Here is a 27,721-nt window from a genome sequence, read left to right on the forward strand (position 1 = left end):
AAATAATCCTTTTTCAGTTTGATAAAATGTCTTTATTAGTCTGTTTTAGCACACAGGGCACAGTAATTATAATTTAAGTAACTTTGAAATGCACATGTTATAAGAATCAAGAAAAGTAATAATTTAAATTTCAACCACTATGTGGAAATATATCACATAAAAAAAAAAAATTGGAAACATACAATTTTGACCACAACATTTGATCAACGTATATTCCATTTGAATTAAAGTCTACTATAAAATACTAAACAGTACACCCAAGTACTTTCGAGTAGCTGCAGCAACATGACATGTTATACTTGCTTGTTGTAATAGGCACTTATGATAGATTACCTCACAGAAATTTAAAGGGCGATCTTCTCAAAGAAAAAGCAAAGAATGAAGTCACAGACCATTATAGTCTCAATTAGAATACAACGGATGTTCATATACAATATTGTGCTATATCATCTGACCACAAAAGTTTTCAAGGCCAACATCTTTTCTCGTTAGAAAATGATAACCAAAATCAGTATGTTACTCAGGTTTGGGGATTGAAATTTTTGTATCCCATGAATTTAGAGAAGATATCATTTTAAAATGAATAGCTGAACCTTTCATACTGTAGATCAGGAACAGAATTTCTTTTTATCACAGCAACAGCGAAATCTCCCCCAATCTAATTTGAAATCTGTTCCCATCTTCTTCCTGACAGCATAGATCAATTCCTACAAATATATTAATCGTTCTCTTCAAACTATACATCCTTTCCGCAAGCCTTTCAAATATTAATATTATAACAATGTTCGCAGAATTACAGCTAAACTGTGCCCGAAATTCTGGGAAATGGCTTAAGAGGAGCAACATCTTTCTTTTCTAAACGGGACAGTGAAGAATGATTTTTCAACAGTGAATAAATATTAATATTTTACTAATTTCCTAATTTGCATGAAAAGCACCATCTTGTGAAGATAAAGTGAACTAATTTTCTTAACGACAGACTTCTTTTCCAATAATTTCAACAAAATACGCTAGAACAAGTTATGCTGACAGCTGAATTAAGGATAACCAAACTGTACAAGAGATCTGATTTATGATCATGATCTCAATTTATTTCCCCACACACAAAAGCTTTCATTTTCCAAAAATTCATATTTCTTACTTCAACTATAAATCCAGCATTTGTGTATATAAAAGTGTTATGCATACATTTTCTTATTTAGGATTAAAGATGTTTGCATGTTAATTGAAGTAATAAGAAAACCAAGACGATTCAGTATATGTATCCAAAAGTTAAATATCCCACCAGTAAATGAATACAAATCGCAGTTGACTGTTTTTTTAGCCTAATTTTGGTTTTGAATATTATATTTTCCTAACACACACGACATTCAGATTATTACAATTCCTATGATACTCTAAGAGTGGCTTAACCACAAAACAAAACTGCAGAAACTGAATTTCCTTTAATGCCATCCAATCAGTTTATTATTAATTTTCCAAACTTGATGTAGAAATAGCCTATAAATAACTGTAGTAAAATGAAAATTTCGATAATTAAAAAATAATTTACTTTGTACTAAATAATCAATTCTATTTAAAATGAAATTTCAAGTTTTGCTCTTTCAACTTTACTACTGGCCACTTTACAACTTTATGGCTAGCCATCTTGTTATTTAATCTTCTGAAATATAAATCTACTTGATGAGAAACAGTGACATGAAAATCCTATTTTTTATAATTAATACTTCCATACAATTAACAGAATTGTTTCTGTCACTCTCGGCACATTCTGTAATAATATAATCATATTTCAATTTTTGAAGCATATAATTCGCATTTTCTATTTATTGGAAGGCGTTTGTGGTTGAGAACAAAGAACACAATGAGTATTTAAAAAGAGCTTCTGCATTGTTGTTATGCAAAGGATATAACAAAAGTCTGTAAAAATTCTGGTAACTATACCACATAAATAAGTACAAAACAAGGATAATACTAGGAAGAAGGAGGGTACTCGGGTTAGTGTAGAAAAATATGGCACAAAAGTTAACTTGATTAAAAAATATACCATTTTAAAAGTATTTATTGTATTACTTAACAAACAATATAAGAGTATCAAGAATAGAAGCAAATGCTCAATACTTTTAAATGTTTAATACTAAAATAAGATTATGAAGCCTGACAATAATTGATATTTAATTTCAATATAAAAATACTAACTGATGTAATCTTTCTAGGCCAAGTTCAACATTATAAAATTGCAGAAGGAAAAATAACAAAATATCTTAAAATACAATACAATAAACAAGATTTTTCTACATAACAAATCATGCGCTTCACTTTTCTAATTGTAGATAGCTGCAAATTTTATTTACAGATTTCACTATGGAACAATTCCTTCAATTAATGTCATATTTATACTAAAAGTTTAAAAAAAACCCAGTAGAATGTCTATAAGAGTTATTAATTCATAAAATGTAATGTTTAAAACTTAAGTGACAAAATTAAAAACAGTTTTCTTAATAAAAAGGTATTACATATTAATTAGTTTAGGAATATTTCACACATTGGAAGCGAAACATCAATTTTAGCATGCTCATGTATACTTCTGCATGCTTTATTTTGGATAAAAGCAACTAAGCTCAAGCTAAATAAGCCAAAAAACCTTGTGCAAAAACAAAAAGATACATAAGGCGAATAAAACTAAATAAATCTGTATTGGCTGGATTTTAAATTCAGAAAATAATACAAGTAGCAAAAAAAAAAAAAAAAAAAAAAACCTGTTCATTTTGTCAAAGTTAACAAGATTGAATTCATATTTAAATTGCTTACGCTCTTTCTCCGGCTGAATTTTGTTATCATCATTACTTGGCACAGTTTCTGAAAGAAAGAAGTTCAATAATAATTTTTAAACCAATAGCCAAGTCAAGTTATTGTTAACACAAAACTAACCAATCATTAATATGAATGAATGAACAGAATGAAATGCACAAATAGACAGAAGTTTGACTTAAGTAAACAAATAGAATGGAAATGTAAAGTTCTAGTAATATAATTAGCTGATTTCGCATTAAAAAAAGACTGATAAAATTTGATCCAATGAAATTTATCTCTTCTTTGGTTAATAAATAATCACTGGTGAATGATCTAGACCTTAAAAATACAGTTCAGTTATTATTTTTAATTTTCAGCGGAATTTTCTTTTTTTTACCAGTTCTAAAATAACAAATGAAAACAATTTTTAGTTTGAAAGGCTGAAAATTAGCATGCATGTGGAGGTATGGAATCTGAGCACATAAAAAGGTACCTCAAATTTTAAAAATACTGAATTTCCAGATGGTTTCTTTTTATGTATTGGAAGATTTCATTTATAAATTTCACAATCTCTATCACATCAAAAACTTCCTCCAGATAATGATGCATTATTCCAAAAACTATACTCTTACCTAATATTTTGCCAATTATTTTCAAATAAATAAATTTCAAAAATTCTCTCTTTGATTATTATGCTGTTTACTCAAGAACATCAATAAAAATAAACAGAATCTTATTGTATTCGATTCTGCACAAGTAGTTAACATAGACCTTTGATTTATTAAGAGACAGATTTGCAGAAGAACAAAATGGTCCCCATTCCTGAGACTAACTAAACTCCATTTAATGTCATTACCAATAGATTATAGCAGAAAATTTAAGCAAAAGTAAAGTTTATAAACTTCAAAAAAAAAAAAAAAATTGGCATTTTTAACAGAAAATATATTTTAAATTTTTGGATCACATAAGGCAGTATGTAACGAATTTTAGTAGCTATAAAACAAAATAAGTTACTGCATTTTTTCCTTTCCCAGTGTTTTCCCTGTACATCCATGCAGTAAAGAGGAAATGTGGGAACAGCACTTTTATGCTAATTATAATAGTATAACAATACACCTTAGTTTTTATCAGTACAAAAAACAAGCAACACTTCAGTATTACCTGAACAATAGTATATAAAATGAATGTTTAAATACAGAAAAAAATCTTCTCTTTATTTAAATGCCTAGAACAGGGATGGGCCAACTCCGGCCAGCCGGAAGGTTCTATCTGGCCCGCGGATATAATTTTAATTTTGCCGATCCGCGGCAAATTATAGAAATACCTATTTATATATTATATAGAAGGATCTCCTTTTCTACTTTGATTAAATATCAGTTTTTTTATTCCTTTTTTTTCAAAGGACTGATGATCTTTTTACTTACTCTACTTTTGTTCTACAGAACATAAATCGACGGAAAGAGAAAGCACAGACATCTTTCAATTGATAAAGTGTTAAAAGAGGAAGTTCTTTGTTGGTTATAGTTGTAGATTGGTGACAACAAAACTGCGCATAAAACTAAATAAATCTGTATTGGCTGGATTTTAAACTCAGAAAATAATACAAGTAGCAAAAACAAAAATGTTAAGTTTGTCAAAGTTAACAAGATTAAATTCATATTTAAATTACTTACGCTCTTCCTCCGGCTGAATTTTGTTATCATCATTATTTGGCACAGTTTCTGAAAGAAAGAAGTTCAATAATAATTTTTAAACGAATAGCCAAGTCAAGTTATTGTTAACACAAAACTAACAAATCATTAATATGAATGAATGAACAGAGCGAAATGCACAAATAGACTGAAGTTTGACTTAAGTAAACAAATAGAATGGAAATGACAAGTTCTTGTAATATAATTAGCTGATTTCGCATTAAAAAAAGACTGATAAAATCTGATCCAGTGAAATTTATCTCTATCATTTCTGCCAATCAAATTTAGGTGGTAGGGACGTGCAACAACTGCCTATTCAGCTTTATTAGGTAAAATCCCCTACTTTATACTTTATAAGCTCTGAATGCATCTCCATTGTCTCTTTTTCATATCTTCTGCATCATTATAGCAAGAATATCGCTGGCCATGGTTTAAACAAAAATATTCGAAAGCTTTTATAAAAATGAACAGTTTGTCTACGACTGTAGAACAAGAGTAAAGCTGCGATTTAGAGACATTATTCCCCTGCTTACTTAACAAACATTTCATTTGAATATATATATATATATATATATATATATATATATATATATATATATATATATATATATATACCAAATGTCTGAATATATAACAATTTCTATAATGCAAATTCAATTTTTAAAAAAACCTGCGTCAAATATATACACAATGATAGATGCATTTCTCACTTTTTACAGCTAATACAATATTTTTAATTTTCTAGATAAACTTCTTTGGTTAATAAATAATCACTGGCGAATGATCTAGACATTAAAATACAGTTCAGTTATTATTTTTAATTTTCAGAGGAATTTTCTTTTTCTTTTACCAGTTCTAAAATGACAAATGAAAACAATTTTTAGTTTGAATGGCTGAAAACCTAAATTAGCATGCATGTGGAGGTATGGAATCTAAGTAGATAAAAAGGTACCTAAAATTTTTTAAATATTGAAGTCTTCAGATGGTTTCTTTTTATGTATTGGAAGATTTCATTTATAAATTTCACAATCTCTATCACATCAAAAACTTTCTTCAGATAATGATGCATTATTTTAAAAATATATTATTACCTAATATTTTGCCAATTATTTTCAAATAAATAAATTTCAAAAAATTTCTCTTTGATTATTATGCTGTTTACTCAAGATCATCAATAAAAATAAACAGAATCTTTTTGTATTCGATTCTGCACAGGTAGTTAACATAGACCTTTGATTTATTAAGAGACAGATTTGCATAAGAACAAAATGGTCCCCATTCCTGAGACTAACTAAACTCCATTTAATGGCATTGCAAATAAATTATAGCAGAAAATTTAAGCAAAAGTAAAGTTTATAAACTTCAAAAAAAAAAAAAAAAAAAAAAAAATTGGCATTTTTAACAGAAAATATACTTTAAATTTTTGGATCACATAAGGCAGCATGTAATGAATTTTAGAAGCAATAAAACAAAATAAGTTACTGAATTTTTTCCTTCTTATTTTGGCATTTACTGCAGGATAAAGATGAAAATAAAACAATATTTAAATAAGCGATTCTTACTATTTTAAAAAAACAAAAAAACTACTCTCAGTTGCCAAATTTCAACTGAAAATGAAGAAAATCTATCTACATAAACAATGTACTTAGCGAAGAAATCATTCTCATTACATATAGCTAAATGGCTACAATCGAATGCGAATAAACTACTAAACGAACATTTCAGACTGCTCCACTGAATGTTTTTACAATTGTATTTAATTCAGTGATTTGCTAATTAATGAAGCAGCAAAATATTATTAGAAATTCTCTGGATAAGACTCACTAAAAACTCTTTTCACTCAAAAGAAAATATAAAAAATATCGAGAAATAGATATCAAACAACGTTTAACTGAATTTTAAAGTGGGTTTAACCATACCGATGGATACTGATGACTGCATCTTCCAAACCTATTATTTCACAAAGGTGGTTATTTGCATTATCTTCAAACTGAAAATTATCTTTTTAACATAGCAATTTCGTTTTTGTACAATTTTTATCTTTATTTTTAAAACTTTACTTTGGTTTTCATCTGAAACAATGTTATGATGAAATTCAAACTCAACCATCAAAATGTTTGTGTTCTTTTTGCCAGAATTAAAATTAAGAGTAAAAATTCGCTGTCTTTGGACAATACCTTCCAAGTAAGATTTCACTTCTGCCTTTATTTTGTAATATAAAATTTTTGATATTTGCTTCCCAGTAATTAGATTTAGTAATTAATATATTAATTCAATTTAAATCATATGTTTTAGTTGTATGAAATAACATATTGAAATATTTAAAAAAAAAAAAGCATTCCATCGGAATTGTTTTACTACCTCCAAACTCAATAATCTGCATGAATAAGTTGGTTACTTAAGGTGGCTAGTAAGTAATATTCCTGAAGTTTTCTTTCTCTGGATGTACTGCTAAATGGAAAGATTTAAAATTAATGGCCTAGAGCTAATGAATAAAATAAGAATTTTGATAATATAAAATAAATTCATTGAAGATATTTGATTCAAACTGCGTGTGAATAATATGTTTGTTTTATATTGCCAAAAGAAGATTCTGGGAAAATTTCGAACAAGTGCGAAAGCTTTATCTTTCTGAAATTTAATGTTAAGCTTGAAATGACTGATCATTCCAAACCAACATTTTAATGAAAGTCAATTAGTCAAACACTAAATATATGCCTTCAATTTGTGTGTGTGTGAGTATAAAAGCTCGTTGGTCAAAAGAAAGATTATAATTTAGCACTGATTATCCGCAAAAGAAGCTAAAGTTTTTAAAAATTTCAGTTTTGAAATTTACTTTAAATTCTTTACTATTTATTCAAGCTACCATAAAATAAATTTGATAATAAAAGATGAAATCTAAAAGCATATACAGAATAAATTCTCATAAAACTTGATAAATATCTGAAAATCTTACATTAAGAACACTTAAGGTTTTTTTTAAATATATATATATATATATATATATATATATATATATAAAACTTAGCTGCTAGTTTTAAAACCTGTACTGCCCTTTCAAGCCTAAAACAGTGTTCGTAAACATAGCTTACATTTGATTCCCTGGCATACTAGTGGTTTCACACATTAATTCCAATATGGATTTAAATTTATATTTTAAAACACCCTCCTCAGTGGCAGCTAATTCAATAATCTTGCAGCAATCTGAATCAGACCAATGAATATTTGTATAATATAACTTCACATAATGATGGACAAATACAACCATAGATACATACTAGATTATGTATATGACCTGCTGCAGATTTCAAATATTAAAACAGAATTGCGACTCAAATCTGGGGGAAAAAATTTCCCAGTGTTTTCCCTGTATATCCATGTAGTAAAGAGGAAATGTGGGAACAGCACTCTTATGCTAATTATAATAGTATAACAATACTCCTTAGTTTTTATCAGTACAAAAAACAAGCAACATTTCAGTATTACCTGAACAATAGTATATAAAATGAATGTTTATATTTAAATACAGAAAAAAATCTTGTCTTTATTTAAATGCCTAGAACAGGGATGGGCAAACTCCGGCCCGCGAATATAATTTTAATTTTGCCGCTCCGAGGCAAATTAAAAGAAATATCTATTTATATATTATATATAAGGATCTCCTTTTCTACTTTGATTAAATGTTAGTATTTTTTTTATTCCTTTTTTTCAAAGGACTGATATTCTTTTTACTTTCTCTACTTTAGTTCTACAAAACATAAATCGACGGAAAGAGCAAGCACAGACATCTTTCAATCGATAAAGTGTTAAAAGAGGAAGTTCTTTGTTAGTTATAGTTGTAGATTCGTGCCAACAAGCGTTATCTCTTTCTCGAGGATCAGACATTTGGGAATCCAATATAGGTGAATTAGACCTCAAATATGAGCATTTTAAGCTCCAGCCAGCGGCTTTTTCTTTTGGCCCGAGTTCTAATATTATTGATTGCGTATGGAAAGATTTGCGGACATACAGCATCATTGTGAATAATGGTGAAATTATTAAAAGTATAGCGTAGCTAGTGCTTGTTTGGGTTATTCGTAAAATATTTCAACCCCAAAATGGCTACTAAAAAATGTAAAGTTGATTCAGAGTGCCGTGCTTTTAATGATGAATGGACCACGAAATATGTTTTAAAGTTGTAAAAGATAAACCAGTGTGTCTCATCTGCAATGAAGCTGTAGCAGTCTTCAAAGAATATAACATTTCCTATAAGTTTACATCTAAGCATAAGAATTTAAATTACGAAGCAATGTCCGAATATGAAAGATAACAAAATGCAGAAAGTGTTTGTAAAAAATTAGCAGGCCGACAAAATTTTTTCAATAAGGGAAGCAGCAATATCTAAGAAGCAGCTACACATGCAAGTTACATTGTAGCAAACAATATTGCTAAAAATAATAACGCTCTCAGTGATGGGGAGTTTGTTAAACAATGCATGGTCCAAGTTTGTGATGTTTTATGTCCAGACAAGAAAAATAATTCCGAGACTGTAAGCTTATCTCGAAAAACAGTGACTTCTAGAATCGAAGTCATCGATAAAAATTTGACATCACAATTAGAGTCAAAGATTGGCCAGTTTAAATTTTGCTCTATAGCTATGGATGAAAGCACAGATATAAATGATACTGCTTAATTAGTATTATTTAGTTATGATTATTAGTGTTGATGAGAACTTTGAAATTACCGAGACACTGGCGTGCATGCGTTCTTAAAAGGGAACTACAAAGGGATGTCATATTTTTCGTGAATATCAGGAAAGGCTTTTAACTTTGAAAGTGTCTATAACAAATATATGTAATATTACGACCAATGGAGTACCAAATATGACAGGAAAAAAAAATCTGGATTTCTTGGACTCTTTAATCAAAACTTTCCCGGGAACAATCTTGTTTTTCTACATTGTATTAAACATGAAGATTCTCTATGCAAATCAGCATTGAATATGAAACCCGTGCCTGATGCAGTCATGAAGCTTGTAAATAATATTTAATCTTGTATGCTTACTCACAGGAAATTTCTTCAGTACGTACAATCTTAATATTCTGATGTACTATATTACATGAAAGTAAGATGGTTTAGTGCAGGAGGAGTTTTGAAGTGAGTTTGGCAGCTGAAAGACGACATTGTGTCGTTCTTCCATGAGAAACAATGTTCTGCGGAGTGCAGAATGTTAGAAGATACAGAATGGCCTTCGGACTTTGCATTTTTCATAGATCTTCTTTGTTATATGAGCAACTTGAATGCCAAGATGCAAGAGAAAAATCAATTTATCTACAATATCTGGGCCCATCTCAAAGCTTTTTTACTAAAACTTAATCTGTTTGCTGGGTAGCTAACTAAGAAAGATTTGCCCCATTTCCCGAGGCTCTATTCAATACCCTCAGTAAATGAAGAGAAGCTTAAGAATTATGAAGATGGCTTGAAAAAAAATTGCATTTTCAGTTCGAACACAGATTTCAAGATTTCAGTGCCATTCAAACAAAATTGGATCTTTTTGTCATGCCTTTCAACGTAAATTGTGAAGCAGTGAGGTCGATTTGCAGCTTGAATTAACTGAGTTTCAATCTAACAATCACTTCAAGCAGTTGTTTCTAAACATACAAAAGTTAAGAGTTTTACAAATTATTATCGAAAGAAAGTTTCCTAAATTTAATATCTCAAGCCCAGAAATCAGTGCTATGTTTGCTTCATCTTATATATGTGAACAAGTGTTTTCAACTATGAACCTTAGAAAGAATTATTTCAGAAGTAGACTGACAGATGAGCATTCAGCCTCGTTCCTTAGAATCAGTGCATCTCACTTCGAACCTCAATATAAGTAACTTTTAAAAATGAAATCGCAATTTCATTTATCTTATTAACATATATTTAAACTGTAATACTTTTATATTGTTTTTAAAATTTTAGAAAAATTTATCTTGACCCGCCAAACTTTTTATTTTTCGATTTTTGGCTCACGATCGAAAAAAGTTTGCCCATCCCTGGCCTAGAATTTACCAAGACATAATTTGCATTTTAAAGGGGGGGGGGGAGTACTGATCATACCTCATGCTTTCTAATTTAAAGTCACATAAAATGAAAAATACAGGTGGAATAAAACAAAATACAATGAAACCTCTCTGAGCGGACACTTTGAAGGGTTTTCCCTACAATGCAGGATAATTGCTATAATACACAATATAAACAGGTCTGACACATTTAAAATGAATTTTTGAGACTTATTTAAAGAGGAAATAGAACTTTTTTAATGGTTTTTTTTTCATTTTATTAAAAAGGATATAATTTTACTCTTTTAAATTTTTATGCTTCGTAGAAACAACCATTTTTTTTAAAGTTAATCCATTTTAAAAGTAAATTATCTGTTTTCCTCAAAGTCGCTTGAGCTGAATGTTTAACTGGATTACGATTACCAATCGTATCGGAAAATTCTTCGTCAAAGATAGAATCAGTGCCTTAAAGGCATAATAAATTCATTTGTGAAAAAGTTTAAACACACAAATACTGTTTAGTTAATTTAAAACAATCTTAAATTAATTTCAGATTTGATTAAAGGTGTGTAAAAACGCTCATCTTTGATAAGACTCGGCAATCAAAAGGCGTTCCTCCCTAATGGAACTCGCATCTGTCTCTCAATTTCTCTGCAATTGATACCACAGCTAATGAAACATTTAGTGATCACTTCTTGACTTACTTTCCCCCAAGAGGTTTTAATTCACACAAGAGCATCTCCGACAGTGGTGTATTTGAGGGTGGAAATAAGTTAAAACATTTGTGAGCTGAGCTCTGTGTGCATGACAAGCCGCGTTGCCCGACTCAAGAACTTTCTTGGTTTGATTCTTTTACAAATTTACCAGCTATTCTTCGAAAATGGACGATGTCCTCCATACTTTTTTGTTCGCATACCACCACACACCAAGATGGTTTAAATTTTTTACCTTAAAAACACCTAGATCTTTGACAACTCGTACTGACCAGGGGCTTTTTCTTTTCACTCCAGTTGCGCTCACACAAAAACTAATGATTAACCGCCCCTACGGAAATTTTCCACTTTTGACATCTTCGGATTTTTGAATCAAACTTTTATTGGGCAAAGCGCGAAAGAGTGCCATTTCGTCCATGTTGAATATGTTCTTGTCATCATATACAGAGAAAGCAATGGAAGACGCTCCTGTCAATCTTAATATGAACTGAGGTCAACATCCGCCGCTCTGCCACACAGTGATCGAAAAGTGATGCTATTCCGTGTATGAAATTTGTTCAGCCACCCACTGCCGACTGAGAATTTTTCAATTCTCAGAGCATCTGCAAGTTATTTTGCTTAGTGTTGATTCATAAGTCCACTGACAAGAATTTTCTTTGCACGAACAGATTTTAATCCACTCCAAAAATAGCTTAATTTATGTCGACATATATTTCGTCTGTCATCCGTTTGACGCCACGAAATTCGAAATCTTCGTATATTTTTTCAAAATCTAATCCTTTTCATTAATTATTTTGTTGACTTGTGCTCTTTCGCAGCTAAATAAGTCAGCTAACTTTTTTGATGATTTTCTGTTCTCATATTGATGCAGAATTTAATGCATTGCTCGAGATTTAGAAAAACGCGCTTCCACATCATTGCAACTCAGATCAATAACCAACTAAAGAAAGAAGCGCAACTAATGTTTTTGTTCGAAAATTATCAGTCATCACTAATTAACCAATAGGAAGCAAGAAATACAAACGGCCTTTCTTAACCTGACCTTGAACCATTTGGCTCATAGTTAGAGAAACAGGAAGTAATTACATTCCTAAAAAATGAGACGGACAAACCATGGTGGCAGCAGTTCAGAGAAGGGGTGGGGGTTGGGTGACTACAGACAAGGATTATTTTAACATTAGTTTCATGGGCTAAAATCCATGCCACGAAAAAATTGGCTGTTAAGAGGGGTGACAGCTATACAGAGGTGGGTATTCGAAGAGGTTTCACTGTCATATTCTTGCTATTATGATACGAACCATTTCACAATTACTTAATAAAAAACAACTTTTTTGTTGATTCATATATTTATTACAGTATAAATTTCTGCAGATTTTTCAATCAGTATAAATTTCTGCAGATTTTTCAATCACCAGATTCATTTTTTTTTCTTTTGCAAGCAGCATAGTGTTTGCTGGAATTTTTTTCTTTTCTATGAACCTTTTGCTGCTTTTCAAAAGCTTCATAATATATCACATGTTCTAATTTTGTATATTGAAGTAAATCTCTCAAAATCAGAACATTTAAAACACTTCAATAAAGTTTATATCATACAATGTTCTTAAATCAATTAAAGAATCTTCTTTCAGAATTTCAACCAGCAAATCCTTGTTGATATTAAATCTACTTTCCACAGTCACATTTCCAAGGAACAAGAATTATTTTTAGGACTTCCCATATATTAGAAAATTCTTTGGATTTCAAAACATTAGAATAGAAATCATATAAAAGAATTTCTTCATTCAATAAATCTAGTACTCATTTTTTTTTCTTTTTTTTTTTAGCTTTTTAAAGAAACTTTCAAATTGTATATTTGCACATTCTAAACCAGGAGGAGAAATTTGTGCTTTGGGATAAAAAAAAATCAATTATTGCTCTTCACTTAATACTATATAATTTTTCCTAAATGTGGATTCAAACAAGATGCATTTCTAAAACAGCAAAATTTTTGCATTCAAAATTTTTTTTGTAGTATTCTTTATAAATATAAAACACTCAGCTAAGAAACTTTTTTTTTTTTTCAGCTTCAGCTAGTTTTCAAGTAGTTTACAGTCACTATTCCAATGGACTGATTTATGCAGAATAAAAGGGAGTGGGTAGAATAGATTTAAAATAACAGTACCTGGCACATCCAAATTTGAAACATATTTTTTAGGCACTTTTAAAAATACAACATAGCTGCTTCATTCAATTGATTACTATCGAAGAATTTTTTAAATAGTATTATTTAATAGTATTTTTTTGAATTAATTAGAAATTTTATGATAAATTATATTGACATTTTTTCTTTTCTTTTTTGGTTCTCCCCCTAAAAAGTTAAGCACAATATATCACACAAATGAGTTACAGAAGAAATATTAACAACAAATTAATATACATAACTTACCATGGTCCTCTGGTATGTTTGTAATTTTAGATTCAGAATCTGAGGAGGATGGTGATTCAACACTTGATTTTTCCGATTCAACTGTTTCGACTATTTCTTCAACAACAGCTTCTGGGCATTGAATATTAGCGTCATCACCAAGATCAGGAATATTTTTCTGTTCATCAAGGTACACTACTTTCACTTTTGGCTCTCCAAAAATTATAGATCGAGGTTTCTTAAAAGCTTTTACACCAGATGGTTGACCAGAAATCTTCTTGGAAACTTCATAACAATCAACAATCTGCTTATAATCGATACCTGAAAAACATTTTTCAAATATTACATGAAGTAACAGAAAAAATTAAACATTGTCAATAAAAAACTTTTTAACATTGACTTAACTTTAAAAATAAATTTAATTAAAAATATAAATGAAATCTCAATTTAGAACCTTTTTTAAAAAATAAAATTAAATACAACTTTTGGAAGAAAACAACATTAGACCCCAGAGCTCTATAAATTTTGCCTTGAAACATGCACTTTTAGACAGAAGAAAATTAAAATTACTTATAAATAATTGATTACTTAATACCTAATTAGCTGAAGACATTAAATGCGATAATATTATTAAGATTCGTCATACTGTTAGATTATGAAGAGAGATCTTATTTATATATGAGAGCTTGACATTAGTACTTTCTACTTTAAACTGTTCATAAAAAAAAAAAAAAAAAAAAAAAAAAAAAAAATTCGTCAAAAATAAATGACCACACTGTCATTCACTTAGTACAAAATGCAAAATTACTAAGTAGCAAATAAAGTAGTTACAGTAGTATGTTTATTCAAATTTCCAATGAACACACATTTTTTTTGTGTGTGAAATGAATACTGAATAACTCATTTCATGATAAAAAAATGTATTTGTTTTTAACATTAATAAAAAAAAAATACATTGTCATTAGATTTGAATATTTTATATGGGGTTAAATGATGGATCTGTAATTACAGTAGACTCCTGATTATCCGCGCCTGCAGCACTTTTTTTTTTTTTTTTTTGCTTCCAAGCAAAGAGAAAATGCTTCCAAAGCAAGAAGCAAACACAAATGACTGATTTCTTCAAAAAGGTGTAGTAAAAGGTGTAGTAAAGTAGTAAGGTATGCTTTTGTAATTACATAATATATTACAGTATTAAAACAGTACATATGTATTAATTTTTCTGTGTATCCTTGACGCCTCTCGTAAGTACAAAGCACTTTTCTGTTTTCATTAACAAAATGCATTTTAGGTTAGTTTTGAGTGATATACTAAAATATTAAGCGTTAGTTAAGCATTTCCTGCTGTTTATTTTACGTTTTATTATACATAAAACGCTTTTTCAAAGTTGGAATGACTGTTTTCTCTTTTGCTATACCCGTTTTTAGCTTTTTTCGGATTATCCGCGATTTTTGTTATCCGCGGCGGCCGCGCCACCCAATTCCGCGGATAATCGGGAGTGTACTGTAGATGTTACGAACAACTAACTTTTCCACTATCAGGGTGCATAGTGAGAAACTGTTGCAAAAAATAAGTACTTTTTAAGCACCTTAGCCAAAAAAATTAAACACCTTTGTACATGTACACATATGCAAACTTGCATATTTTCTAAGTGCATACTATTTTCTGTTTTATAATAATGCATAATTTTCATCGAATTTTTTGAATTTTAATATTTCTGTATTTGTGCAATATTTGCACAGCATTTTCTGTTGTAAAACAAATTATGCTTTTTCTGTTTTTGGTAAAAGCAAAGAAAGATTATAAAAATGAAAAACTATCAATACCAAAAAATTAAGTTAACTTTTATAAGATTAACAATAAAAATGTGTGAGTTTTTTTTCAGTATTTCTTAAACTTAACAAACTATCAGTTTATTTAGATGGATACATCATTTTTGAAAATTTCATCATTAATGTAGAATCATATTACGACCAAACAGTTTGCATTTGATCTTTATATATGCAAAAACAAATAAGATTCAATATAGTTAGGATGGACGATGTCAATGTCCTCCTGTACTAACTTGCCATATTTATAAATATTAATTGCAGTCTTATAAAACTAAGAGCTAAGCATTTCGGAATGGCTACCATCATAAGACTGGCAAAACTGCCATGAAATTGACGACAGTAGAATGCCATGTTATAAATGCATTTCTTAAATCATTTTTAATAGAAAAGAATAGCAGCGTTCAGAAATGGTCAGACGATTAAAAAAAATTGTCTCGTCGCTGCTTGCATCTGACGTTCAATAAAAAACTTTTTCAAACTTTACATTCCGAAAAAAAATTGCAATATTATATATATATATATATATATATATATATATATATATATATATATATATATATGACATTTTAAGCTTTAAATCCAAATTAATTCTCAAATTTGTATCTTAATTTAACCCATAGCAATTTCATCCTAAAATATTCTCTTATTTTCTGATCCCATTCCACTTTTTCTATTTAATTAATGCAACAAAAGTTCTGTGAAAATGCTTTCGTCAGCGGTTCCCACGCTCCGCGTGAAGGGATAGAAAATTGTCCAGCAACCACATTCTTTTAAAAAAAGATCCCTGTGCTTCCCTTGCTTGGGTCAGCGCGGATAGCGAAAATCCCTATCGAAATCTCATTTTATTTAAGCACGGTAAAGAAATATTTTCCCTATCAATAGCTCATATTATATAAGACTAGGGATAATTAATTTCGCTTTCTTCTTGCTTTTTTCGCACTTGTGCCGCGCTGAGGCCGAACGTGCCTTGTCCTCCGCGCCTCTTGTAAATAAATCATGCCTTCAGTCTTCGAGGCTGCCTTCTGCTTTCAAAATTATATGCTTATATATTATATATATATATATCAAAATCTAATTTAAACTTAATTAAATTCTTAATTTTTAGCTCACTTTAGCCCATATTAACTTCATTCTGAATTATTCTCTTATTTCCTGACACCATTCCACTAAAAATTTTGAAAAACCCATTCTTTGTGAGCCTCTAATACCCAAGAAGTAACTTTCCAAATGGCTTGTTTCTAACTTGTATCTAATCAACTGGATTTATTTTACCCTGGATTCCTTGCTTGAATTCTTCCCTTTTCTTGGTTTTCTTACTTAATACTTCTGATAAACAAGCCTTTAGGACTATGCTTTCAGACTATCGTATTCAACGTGTCGGAAATAAAAAGAATTAAATGCTGCCTCTGCACTTTTAAAGGACCTTTTTTTAAAAATTAAGCGCTTTTAAGATGTTTAAGCACTTTTCATGACACTATGCACCCTGTATATGTAGATATTCGACACATAGTGCCAGATTTAACATACCAAGTCTCAACAGAATTAGAACTCAATAATATCTAAGTTCTAAAATTGAGAGACACAAAACGCGGTGCAATCAAACAGGTGTAAAAGTCAAGTATCTTTCATTAAAACCAAACTATTTAAAAATAATGAAAATCAATATTTGCTAAATAAACCATTATTCCTTAAAAACAATAACAAAAAATGTTTAGAGAAGGCTTATAGACAATTAACCAAAGAACATGCACCTTCAGCTGCATCAGAAGCTACATAGCATGTGTTATATGTATTAGAGCTATCAGCTTCTTCAGTTTCTGGCACAAATTGCTGAGGAGGATCATCATCAGAAACACCCTCATAATCATGATCCAAAATTCTTCTTCTTTCTTGAAGGATAACTTTGATTTTCTTCTTTGGGGGTAAGAAATTGTAGTTAATTCCAGAAACTTCTCCACTGAAATATGATGATGATGATGATGTACCTGGCTCTGAAGCTCGGTTTTGAGGAAAGTCTAAGGAAAAAAAAAAAAAAAAAGACTGTAACATTTTCAAACAATAACAAAAATGATTATATATTTATATATATTCTGACAAGACATTTTTAAAATGAGAAAACATTCAAATGTTGATCTATAATTTCCCTTTCCATGAAATTTTACAGCATATTTAGCAACTAATAAAAAAGCAACAACTATTAACAAGAGAATTACATAACATGGGATAGATTTTAAACAAACTTATGTTCTAACGTGTTTACAAAATGACATATCTCTAAAATTTATACTATCAAAAATTTAAAACCTAAAAACTTCTGCTCTTAATGTACAATCAGTTTAAAGATATCTTAGACAAAAACACTGACAACCACATTCAAGTTAGAAAAATTATGAATTCTATCTATGAATTCAATTAGAGAAAAATTCTTTTAAACTTTAAAAAGACAATTAAAATCATTTTCTATCCTGCTGTGTGAAGAATAATTTTTTGAATCATGCAATTTCAGAAATAAGCTCTCATATTTATTTAAATCTTTTTTTTCATCATTTGGCAATTTTATTTGTAGGAGAAACTAGATATAATCAGACAAATAGCAGTTTCCAACTTTATTAAATTTTGAAAACTATCTAATTTTTAGGTCCATAACCAAATATATTGTATGCATATACATTTATAAGAACACATGCAAGTAGTAATAAAACACATTATTTGCATGTGTATGCCGATAATTATTAAAGCATACAATAAATGGATTAAAAAAACACATTTTATTAAGCAAAAAGCTTTATTATTAGTTATCACGATGAAAGAAAAATACACAATCCAGATCCATAATAATAAAGTAGTCAATAGGATTTTTGACATTCTTTGCCCCCAAAAAGAATCAATATCTAGATTAAAACTTAAGTTTCAGCCTCATATTATAAATATTAAATTTTGTAATTATGTTTTTTTTTTTTAACTGAAGTCCAAGAACAACATAGTTGTGATGGATAAGTGATTGAAAATCCCATCAAATATCTCAGTGCAAGTTTGACAACTGTTGGATACCATTGCCAAACATTTTTACAGAATGAATTATTTTATAAAAGATGAAATATTTTTTTTCGCTTCAGCATCACTAGTAAGAATTCAACACCATTATCTAATGTCCCATAATAAAGGCACAGATATTTAAAATTCAGTAATGAATATAACGTTATCAATCAGATAAAGTCACAAGTCAAAAAATTTATATACTTAAAGATTTTATAACTTTTCGTTATGTTTATTTAATTCTCAAAAGTCTGGTAAAAGTTGCTAACTCCTTTGAATTTTTGTTGCTAAGAAACAGAAATATCCACATTTCATCAAGTCCTGTGGGCACTTAAATTGCCAGCTAAAAATCACGAAATCCATATAGTGACTTTAAAGCATGTTTATTGCGAGTCACCAAGACAAGTGATTACTTAATATGGCTAGAAATTTATGATAATTACTCTGCATACCAGTAGAAATGTATGATAATTACTCTGCATACCAGTACCAGTGATCAGAAGTTGCTGGTGACAAAATGAGAAAGGCAGTGTAGAATTTCGGAATTAGATTAAATGGGGATTTGGTGTTGAGTCGGAGCCTAAGACTGACGAGATGAATGTTACACTATGGAACCTTTTTATAGTCTGCATTTTCTGTAGGCGGTTCAAGGTCACATTTCCTACCTCGGTAGAAAATGTGACTTTGAACCGCCTACAGAAAATATACAGACTATAATGAGATCAAGGTAGTAGTGATTTGAGTCAACACCAATTTTAACAGTTTAAATGACAGATTTGGTACACACACTGAACACACACATACTGGCTCACATTAATCACACACTAAAAATATACAACAAAAATATCTGGAATTGAGATATTTAATGATGAAGTGTGTTGATATACACAGGACTAGTGAATCACAAAAGAAATATGTCAATCAATACTAAATATTACTGGACAAACATTTTCAAGGCAGCTTCTGCTAGTAATTTCCAAATTTTGCATAGGAACTTATGTTCTGCGATTAACTAGAGTTTTTAAACATTTCTTGTATACTTATTCAGAATAAAACAGAAGATACTGAAGGTATAATAAGGCAAATCAACTGAACAAAGGTAAAATGCACCCATCTTGTGAATAAAACTCTGGATTAATATTTTTCTGAAAAAGTCATCCAGGAATTACATAAAAATCTATGTCAATGAACAGGGGTGTTTAAGGTCTAAAATAATTTCAAAGGATTAAACTTCTCCCTCTCCAGTCTCTAATAAAAGAATAGCAACTTGATTCAGTAAGGTCAAAATGGAGTGCTTTTGCTGAAGTTCCATTATTGGTATAAACCCTTAATAGGATAAAAGAACTCTGAGAATCTAAATCCTAAAATAAGGCAAGCAGATTTTGTTTAAAGAAATACTAAAGGTGCCTCTAAAGTGCTTGTTTTTGCAATAATTATTTGTTGTAATCTGTTTATCATGCCATTGTATTATAATTAAGAATATTTCTTTTCTGCGCAAATATAATTAAGGGTGGTGACATACACACCACCTACAGTTTTCAAATGTAATATTATCCTAAAATAAATAAAGAAAATATTTCGATCTTTTTTTCGTTCACTATTGCGGTTTCTTTTTTATGAAATCGACTGCAATCGGTAGAAGGAATAAAAACACAGGTTTCTATTTAAAGAAATTCAGACTTCTCAAAGTAATTTTAAATATTTATTAAAAGTTCATAACATTTCAACTCCACCATTTAAACAATTCTTGAAAAGTAGCAAATTAACATCCGTTTTGGTATCTTCTTTCCGATGCATATTTTAATTTTTAAAAAATTTATAAAAGCATTATTTTAGTTGCAATATTTTTAAAATATTCTGCACTTTCCACCACAATCCTTTAACTCCGCCTTTTTTGGGGAGGAATATGTAGTAAACCCTCCCTCGTACCACTGATTGATGGTGACAGCAATCTGTTTTCAGTACATTGTAAAATGTTCCCCACAGCAAGTAAATTCTTTTATTTCTTTATTGTTTGTTATCCCAGCTGTGGTCACCTAGACCTTCCAAATGCACATGCATTTCTACGAGTGCTACCTTATCATGAAAAAATAGACTTGTTCTATACTAATTTTTATTTTAATATAATGAAAATTTTAAACAACATTGTCCCGTATCGTAGGTAAAATAAATAAGTATATCATCTTGCTGTTGATTCCAGTATTACAAAATTGTTGATTCGTATAGGGAGAAGGGAAAAATTAACAATATTTGGTTTTCGTACTTGTGTAGTTGTAACTTGACTCCAACGTATCACAATGAAATTTTTTTTTTCGAAATATACTTGGGAGGGGCAAAAGTGCTCTTTACTGCAATAGTTTAATTTTATATGAATCGCAGAAATCCGGAAAAAAAAAAAAAAAAAAAAAAAAAAAGATAATATAATCAGAACAAGAGTTTCATAAAAAGCGTCAGTAACTCCTACGTTCTCTTTAGGGTTTAACTTCATAAATATGCAACACTTCAAATTTCATAAAATGTATCCATTTTTAAATCTTGTTTCTCCTTAATGTAATAAATTATTGGATGTATAAGAATCAATATTAATGAAATTAATTAATATTAGATAAGAATACATTCTATAATACACACAAGCAATGTCGAACAATTCACTATTTTCTGTTCATTTAGAAGGTTTTTGTATTAGTTGGAGTTTAAACACTTTCGTTTTTCAAGTTCCCATTTTATCTGAGATTATTGAAAATTAGAGAAATAATGCATTGCACAAAATGCGAAACGGTATAAGGCTTTTAAAATGGTATTAAATGTTACATGTCAATCGAATTTGAAGTTCAAATATACTTTTGTGAGTAAGGGACAAAAGCAAGCTAAGTAAATTTTAACAACCATAAATCTGGATTATAAAATTAACTAAAACTAACTGGTCACTGCTTTCATAAAAATCTTTTCTTATATGACTAGGAAATAATGCTTTAAATATGTATTAGCATTTGTGTAACAATATATTTCACAACTATTTTTCTTCCAATTCATGGTTATAGAGCAGTAATCATATTTTCTATTTTGAACAAAGCAACATTCCTACCAAGTTATTAAAACTGAATCTCGATAAACTTTTTAAAAATTTTTAGTTATAAAAAAATAAGCAAAAATAGCTAATAAGCCTTCAGAAATGCGGAACAGACTTGTTTTATCCTCAATATCAGAGAAAGGTTTGTGGTCAGTTTACTCCGTTCTTCGTTAAATATAGGGGACCATATTATTACCCATTTAAAAATAAGTTATTGAAGCTGTTCACATCTTGGCAGGCAAAAATCACTAATTTCACAAAAAACGTTTGTCAGTCTGCTGCAGTTGACTAAAAATTCCTATGATTTATTTTATGAAAAAAAGCAGTTATATAATTATCAATAAAAATATAGGTATTAGAAATCTACATTTTTACTATTTTTCCCATTGATTACAAACTTTTAACAATTGACAGCGTTTAAAAAAACTTCAGTTTTGGCGACTTAATTGAACAATGACACTAAAAATATATATCCATTTTGTTTTAAATTACTGTCCAGTTGCAAACAATTTTAACATTATCATAAAATCTTGATTTTGGGCAATTTCTTTCCTCCAAGCGATTTTAAATGGAAAATTCATGAAATTGGGAAATAATTAATACGAAAACTTTTTTCCGATATGAAATTTTCAGATTCTTGAAAATGTATATTCTAGCATTTCACATAGAATATATAAAAGTTAGCAAATATGAGTACTATTTTTAAACAAGTTAACTTATTACTAATGCTAACTTAAACAAGCTAACTTATTACTGATATATTCTGGATTTTGTTCTCTAATCAGAAAACTTTCTTAGAGGACTTTCTCTCCTGTCCTGTCCTTCCTCCCTCCCTCTCATATTACTCAAGACCCTTATGTAAAATTTGAAGAAGAAAATTTAAAGATGAACTGAATATTGCGACTGAACAAAAAACTAAAAAATAGTTCTAAAAACAAATTATAGATGTGCAACAAAGAAAATTGGGCATAGTAAGATTATTTGCAATGAATGAAAAATGTCACATCTCTTTCCCTATGAAACACTAATTGTCAGTGCAGATATTTACCTCATTAATTGTATGTTCTACTTATGAGCAGGGAGGGAATCTGGGGTACAATATTTTCCTAACATTGGAAAAGGACAGTAGAGATAATTTTATGTAGTCAGAAAATATTTGTAAAAAATAATGGTTAATAAATGCAGGGATTTCACTCTTAAACAAGGGGGGGGGATATTCAAGGAACTTTTTTTGGTAAATTCAAACACTACAAAATTAATCTTTTAGATATAGAAAGGAAAATAATTAAAAATGAAAATATTTTATTCATGTACAAATGCATGATTACTTTCATGCTTACTATTTCTAAATGATTAAGGGAAAGGCACTAAGGACACTTGTTAGCTCATTTTCAGTTAGTAAGTTAAAATTTGCAGCTCAAAACAGGATTTTGAGATCACAATAGAAACACCTTTTTCATTACACACCACAGAGCAACAGTTAGATGTTAATTTCGCACAAACTACTAAAAACTTCGCAAAAACATTCATATTTTAGTTGAAACAAAATTCATAAAAAAAAATAATAATTTCAAAAAATCTCTAACTTTATTTTCGATAAGTAATTTCCAGAAGGAACAGAAAACAGATATAAATTAAGAAATCTTTAATAGCATTTAAACAAATGACCTGGAAATATGAGCCATTAAAATTATTTTAAATTACTCAGTTAAAGTCTCAATTCCTAAAACAATTTGATTCTGCTATGCATTGAAAATTGCTTTCACTTTTTTAATAGTTTCGGATCTCTGCAGTGTAAAAATCGTCTCATCACTTTTCATCCTTTTTGATTTTAAATCAACAATGGGTTTCCTTTACTTATATGCTTTTCACAATTTTGAGATAGTAACTATCGCAAGTCCCTTTTTTTTTTTTTTTTTTTTTTTTTTTACATATTCAGAGCACATATTTTTATGCATATATAAATTCATCTGTGATTTGGAAATTCCCTATTCCACTCCATTCTTTTGCAATTTAGCTGCAACCAGATGTTTTGAAACTTATGTTTCTTCTTTAAGTTAATATAAATTTAAACGCTGTAGATATTAAACAGGCCTATACAATAAGCTATTAAATGTTAAGACAGCTAAATAATATCAGGAATAAATTTCAGAAAAACTTAAATTTGGAAATTTTTAATTTTCTTTTTTTCAATTTGAGTAAAAATTTTGAAAATTCCATTGGGTGGGTTAAAAAAGAAAAAATGCAGAGTAAAAACTTTTTTGCTGGTAAAAAAACATTTGTCGAAAAATGACTAAAATGACTGACAAAAAATGTTCTACAATTTCAGATGGTATAATAATGTTTGATTGTCCCAAAAAAAGAGGTGAAAAAAATTTACTTTGTAGCGACTGATTTTTGAAAATCAAATAGTAATGTCCCTGGGCATAAAAGTCATCAGAAAAATGTGTTCAAACTGAATAATTGAAGCAAATTTTTATTTTCAAATTTAATTTTCCTTCTTTTGGGAATTGTAATTATAATGTCATCTGAAATCGTAGATCAACATTTTTAGAATTGCATTTTTTTTTTTGGGGGGGGGGAAGGGCAATCTGGAAATTGAAGAAGGTGTATATTTTGCTTATTTGTCAAGGACTGAAAGGAAAATTCAAGTACTTTCCAGAATACCAAATACAGTAAAATAAAATTTAACAAGTTTTTAAGAATTTTCAAAGACAATGAGAATTCTGTAACATTACCCCTTTCGGGATGGGTGTGTCATAGATGCATCAACTACAAACGTCTCTCACAGCCGGGCATACCACCCATACAATTTTGAAAATCGAACTCATGGGACAGTGAAGCATATGTGCATTTTAAACTGGAATAATTTTTAATCGTTACTAGATGGCTCCCTGTGTCCATTACATTTGAAATATAGTTTTAGTATTCTCACCTTCAATTTGCTCATATTCAATCTGACTTTGGTATTTTAACCTCGCCAGTAGGTGCGGCAGGAGGGGGTGAAGAGTAATATAAATAAACAAAGCTGGGTTGTGTAACTCTCCACTCCATAAACTCATTCGCGTTTCTTCTTCTTTCTTTCTTTTTTTTTTTTGCTATTACTGTATAACTGTAGTTTGTTCGGGTTTTCCCATTAGTTCTGTTGTATTCTGTGTAGCTTTAGGATACATTTTGTGCACTTCTCTTTTTATTACGGAAAGCCTTGGTTTCAGTTTATTATGGCAAGAAAATGCAATTTGTGAGAGGAAAAATGTGCTCGTTTTAAGAATGAACTAATAAGCTACAAAGGTAGCAAAAATGACGATATTAGACTAAAACTTGACTTTTTTTTCAGTTAGGCACAGCGATGCAAACCCCTCGTCCTGTGGGATAATTCCTTTCACATACATTCCGTCCCGTGCGTCTAGGATAGGAGCCTCCCGCCCAGAAAGGGTTAAAATTAATGGAATGAAGAAATTTAAGAACTCTTTAAACACTCTTATAAATAATTTAATATCTCTTTAAGTTGAGTTATTATTATTTTATAAATTAATAACATATAATATTGACATTATCATTAGAAAATTGCCTTGAATTTGCAAAGTTCGAAAGCTCATGACGTATTTTAAACATGGAATGAATTTTGTGGGATTTCCAATTTAAAAAAATTAAAGCAAGATATCAAAATAAAAATAAAACAGCACCCTTAACATCTACTTACATTTACCATACAAAGGATGCAACTCCTCATGAAGATCTATCAAATCTTTCAAGTTACGTTTTCCAAACATTTTTGCCTGTTTTCCCATAATTTTTGCATGTTTTCCCATAAATGGCAGATACAGCTGTTCTGGAGGAATGTTTTCAGAATTTTCTTGCTTTTCATCTTGTTCCTTCTCCTGATCAACTGGTTCAGCAGGTTCCAAAGCTTAAAAAAATTAATAAGATCTCTATAGACTAAGTTTTCAAACTACATTATAAAAATTGCAGGGAAAACACAGGACCTGCTAGCGAATTTAAACATACAGAAATAAGTATTTCGGAAAAAGAAAAAAAAAAAAAAAAAAAAAATTAGAATGGCCTATTTAAATTTGATAGGTAAAATCTAAATATGACACTAAAGAAATATCAGCCAAACTAATTTAATTGTTTGAAGTTAAAAGAAATTATGATTATGCTTTCTTATATGAATAAAGCTCGGTTTTGTATTCCCAATTTTCTATGAAAGGCTGTGATTATACTATTGTGACATTCTGTACAACACAAGTACAATAAAGAGGAAAATAAAAATACTTTTAATAGTAAAAATAAGATATACCTTTTATAGTAAGACTTTCTAATTCTGCATCCAGTTTCTGCACTTCCTGCTCAATCATGCTGTTGACAGATTCTGAAGCTGCCAGCTCTTCAGCCAAACTCTGAAATGAAAGCAAAATTTAATATAATATTTTACAGTATAACATTACTGTACAATAAAAATGGCACAAAAAAAACCCCTCGTAATATAATATTCTGCCACCACAGGACAAAAAATACTATTTTGATGTAATATCAGAATACATTAGCAATGAATTCAATTACTTTGTCAGAAAACTGATTACATATTAGAATTTTCATCTTTTACATTGCATAATATTAAATTTATTGAAAAAATATGGCTTCTTAAATATACTGGTTATGAGTTCAATTCATAATGGAGTTATTATCAAGTAATAATAAAGTTTCAATAACTATCATATTTGCCTTAGACAGCAACTTCATCAAAAAAGAATTCACAAATTATATTTCAACAAAGAAATACAAAATTAATTTTCATATGTTCAATATTTCAATAAAAATTTTAAGTCTAAAAACATTCAATTAAATATTGATGTTTTAAAAGTAAATTAAAATATAATTTCTTTCTATAAGCAATCAACGGTGTGAATGTTAAATAAATTCATCAAATAACGAAATATGCATCAAGTGAAAGAACTTACATCACATTTATCTCGCAGCATTTTATGCATTTGTTGCACAGCATCTTCAGTTTGCCAACAACTAGTAAAATCCCTGCAAAAAGGAACCAATTCAAATACAATTTAACATATATTACTATTACAGAAAAGTATAAAATATCATTTAAGGAATAGATTTCAATATATGCATGAAATGAATATCAAGAGAGATGAATATTTAGAACCATACATATGAATGATTATATATTTCAGATTTATTTCAAGTGCTTGTTTCATAACTTTTCTCTTCTATTCATTATTTTAAGAGAACTGATAACTATAAAGTAGATTCTGAAAAAAAAAATAATCTGAGAATAGTTTTTCAATAACGCATTTTATTAACTTTAGTCCAAAATTGATTTATTTCACAACATTCAGATTTCCCAGGTGTCATGCAATTGCTGGAAAGTCATCGATACTAATTCAAGGATTTAAAACAGCATATAATAACTGCTACTCAATTCATTAGCATATATCATAGCTTTCTATTCAATATAAATAAATTTATAATTTCAGATTGCTGCAAATGCATGGCATGATACTATCACTTAGATTTACTCTGTGTAGCCAAGGGACTTTGCACTGAAACCTATTAGCTTCATTAGGTTTATTTATTGTAAACTAGGCATTCACTTTTTATACCTTCTAGTTTTTCTTTTACATAGTTTTCAATCACATTCAAGACTTGCAAAATACATCACACCTATATCAAATATTCCATGGTAATATTTTTTGATATTTGTAAAATACAATTCCAACATTTTCTAATCAATAAGTAACGTATGTACATTTAAGAATATGCAGAGAAAGTACAATAAGAAAAGGTCATAAAAAACGTCAGGGGGGGGGGTAATGAAGATATGAAACTGGAAAAAGGAAATTTTTATAAAATAACAAAAGCATTTAAAACATTTGATTTGAAAAAGATCTTTTAATTATTCATAAATAAAGGGAAATTATTTCTAAATAATTCCTTGTAAACAAATGAAAGTTTGATTATACTTTTCTAAATAGCCTTTCAATATTCAAACCATAATTAAGCATTGCATAAAGATTAATAGAAAGTAATGAACAGTTTAAATTTAGTTTCATGACCATTATCTATATTATATAAAAAAAAATTTATGGAAACACTGTGTTATTATATTTGCTTTGTAATTGGTATATAGAGTCACCAGAT

General features: G+C 29.2%; 1 protein-coding gene across 2 annotated transcripts in view; it reads right to left on the reverse strand.

Moving 5' to 3' along the window:
• Positions 1 to 27,721, reverse strand: part of LOC129960415 (BRISC complex subunit Abraxas 2-like) — a 48,389-nt gene that overhangs the window by 1,742 nt on the left and 18,926 nt on the right. Inside the window, exons 6-12 of one of the 2 annotated variants that reach the window (XM_056073836.1) lie at positions 26,524 to 26,596; positions 25,863 to 25,962; positions 25,266 to 25,472; positions 17,208 to 17,471; positions 13,649 to 13,948; positions 4,467 to 4,514; positions 2,812 to 2,859 (exon numbers count right to left, since the gene is read on the reverse strand). In XM_056073836.1, the coding sequence (XP_055929811.1) occupies positions 2,812 to 2,859; positions 4,467 to 4,514; positions 13,649 to 13,948; positions 17,208 to 17,471; positions 25,266 to 25,472; positions 25,863 to 25,962; positions 26,524 to 26,596 (1,040 nt within the window). The remainder of the gene's footprint in view (positions 1 to 2,811; positions 2,860 to 4,466; positions 4,515 to 13,648; positions 13,949 to 17,207; positions 17,472 to 25,265; positions 25,473 to 25,862; positions 25,963 to 26,523; positions 26,597 to 27,721) is intronic. The other variant, XM_056073837.1, reaches the window with a different exon arrangement.

This window comes from Argiope bruennichi, chromosome X2 (genome assembly GCF_947563725.1).
Source record: "Argiope bruennichi chromosome X2, qqArgBrue1.1, whole genome shotgun sequence".
NCBI classification, from domain to species: Eukaryota; Metazoa; Arthropoda; class Arachnida; order Araneae; family Araneidae; genus Argiope; species Argiope bruennichi.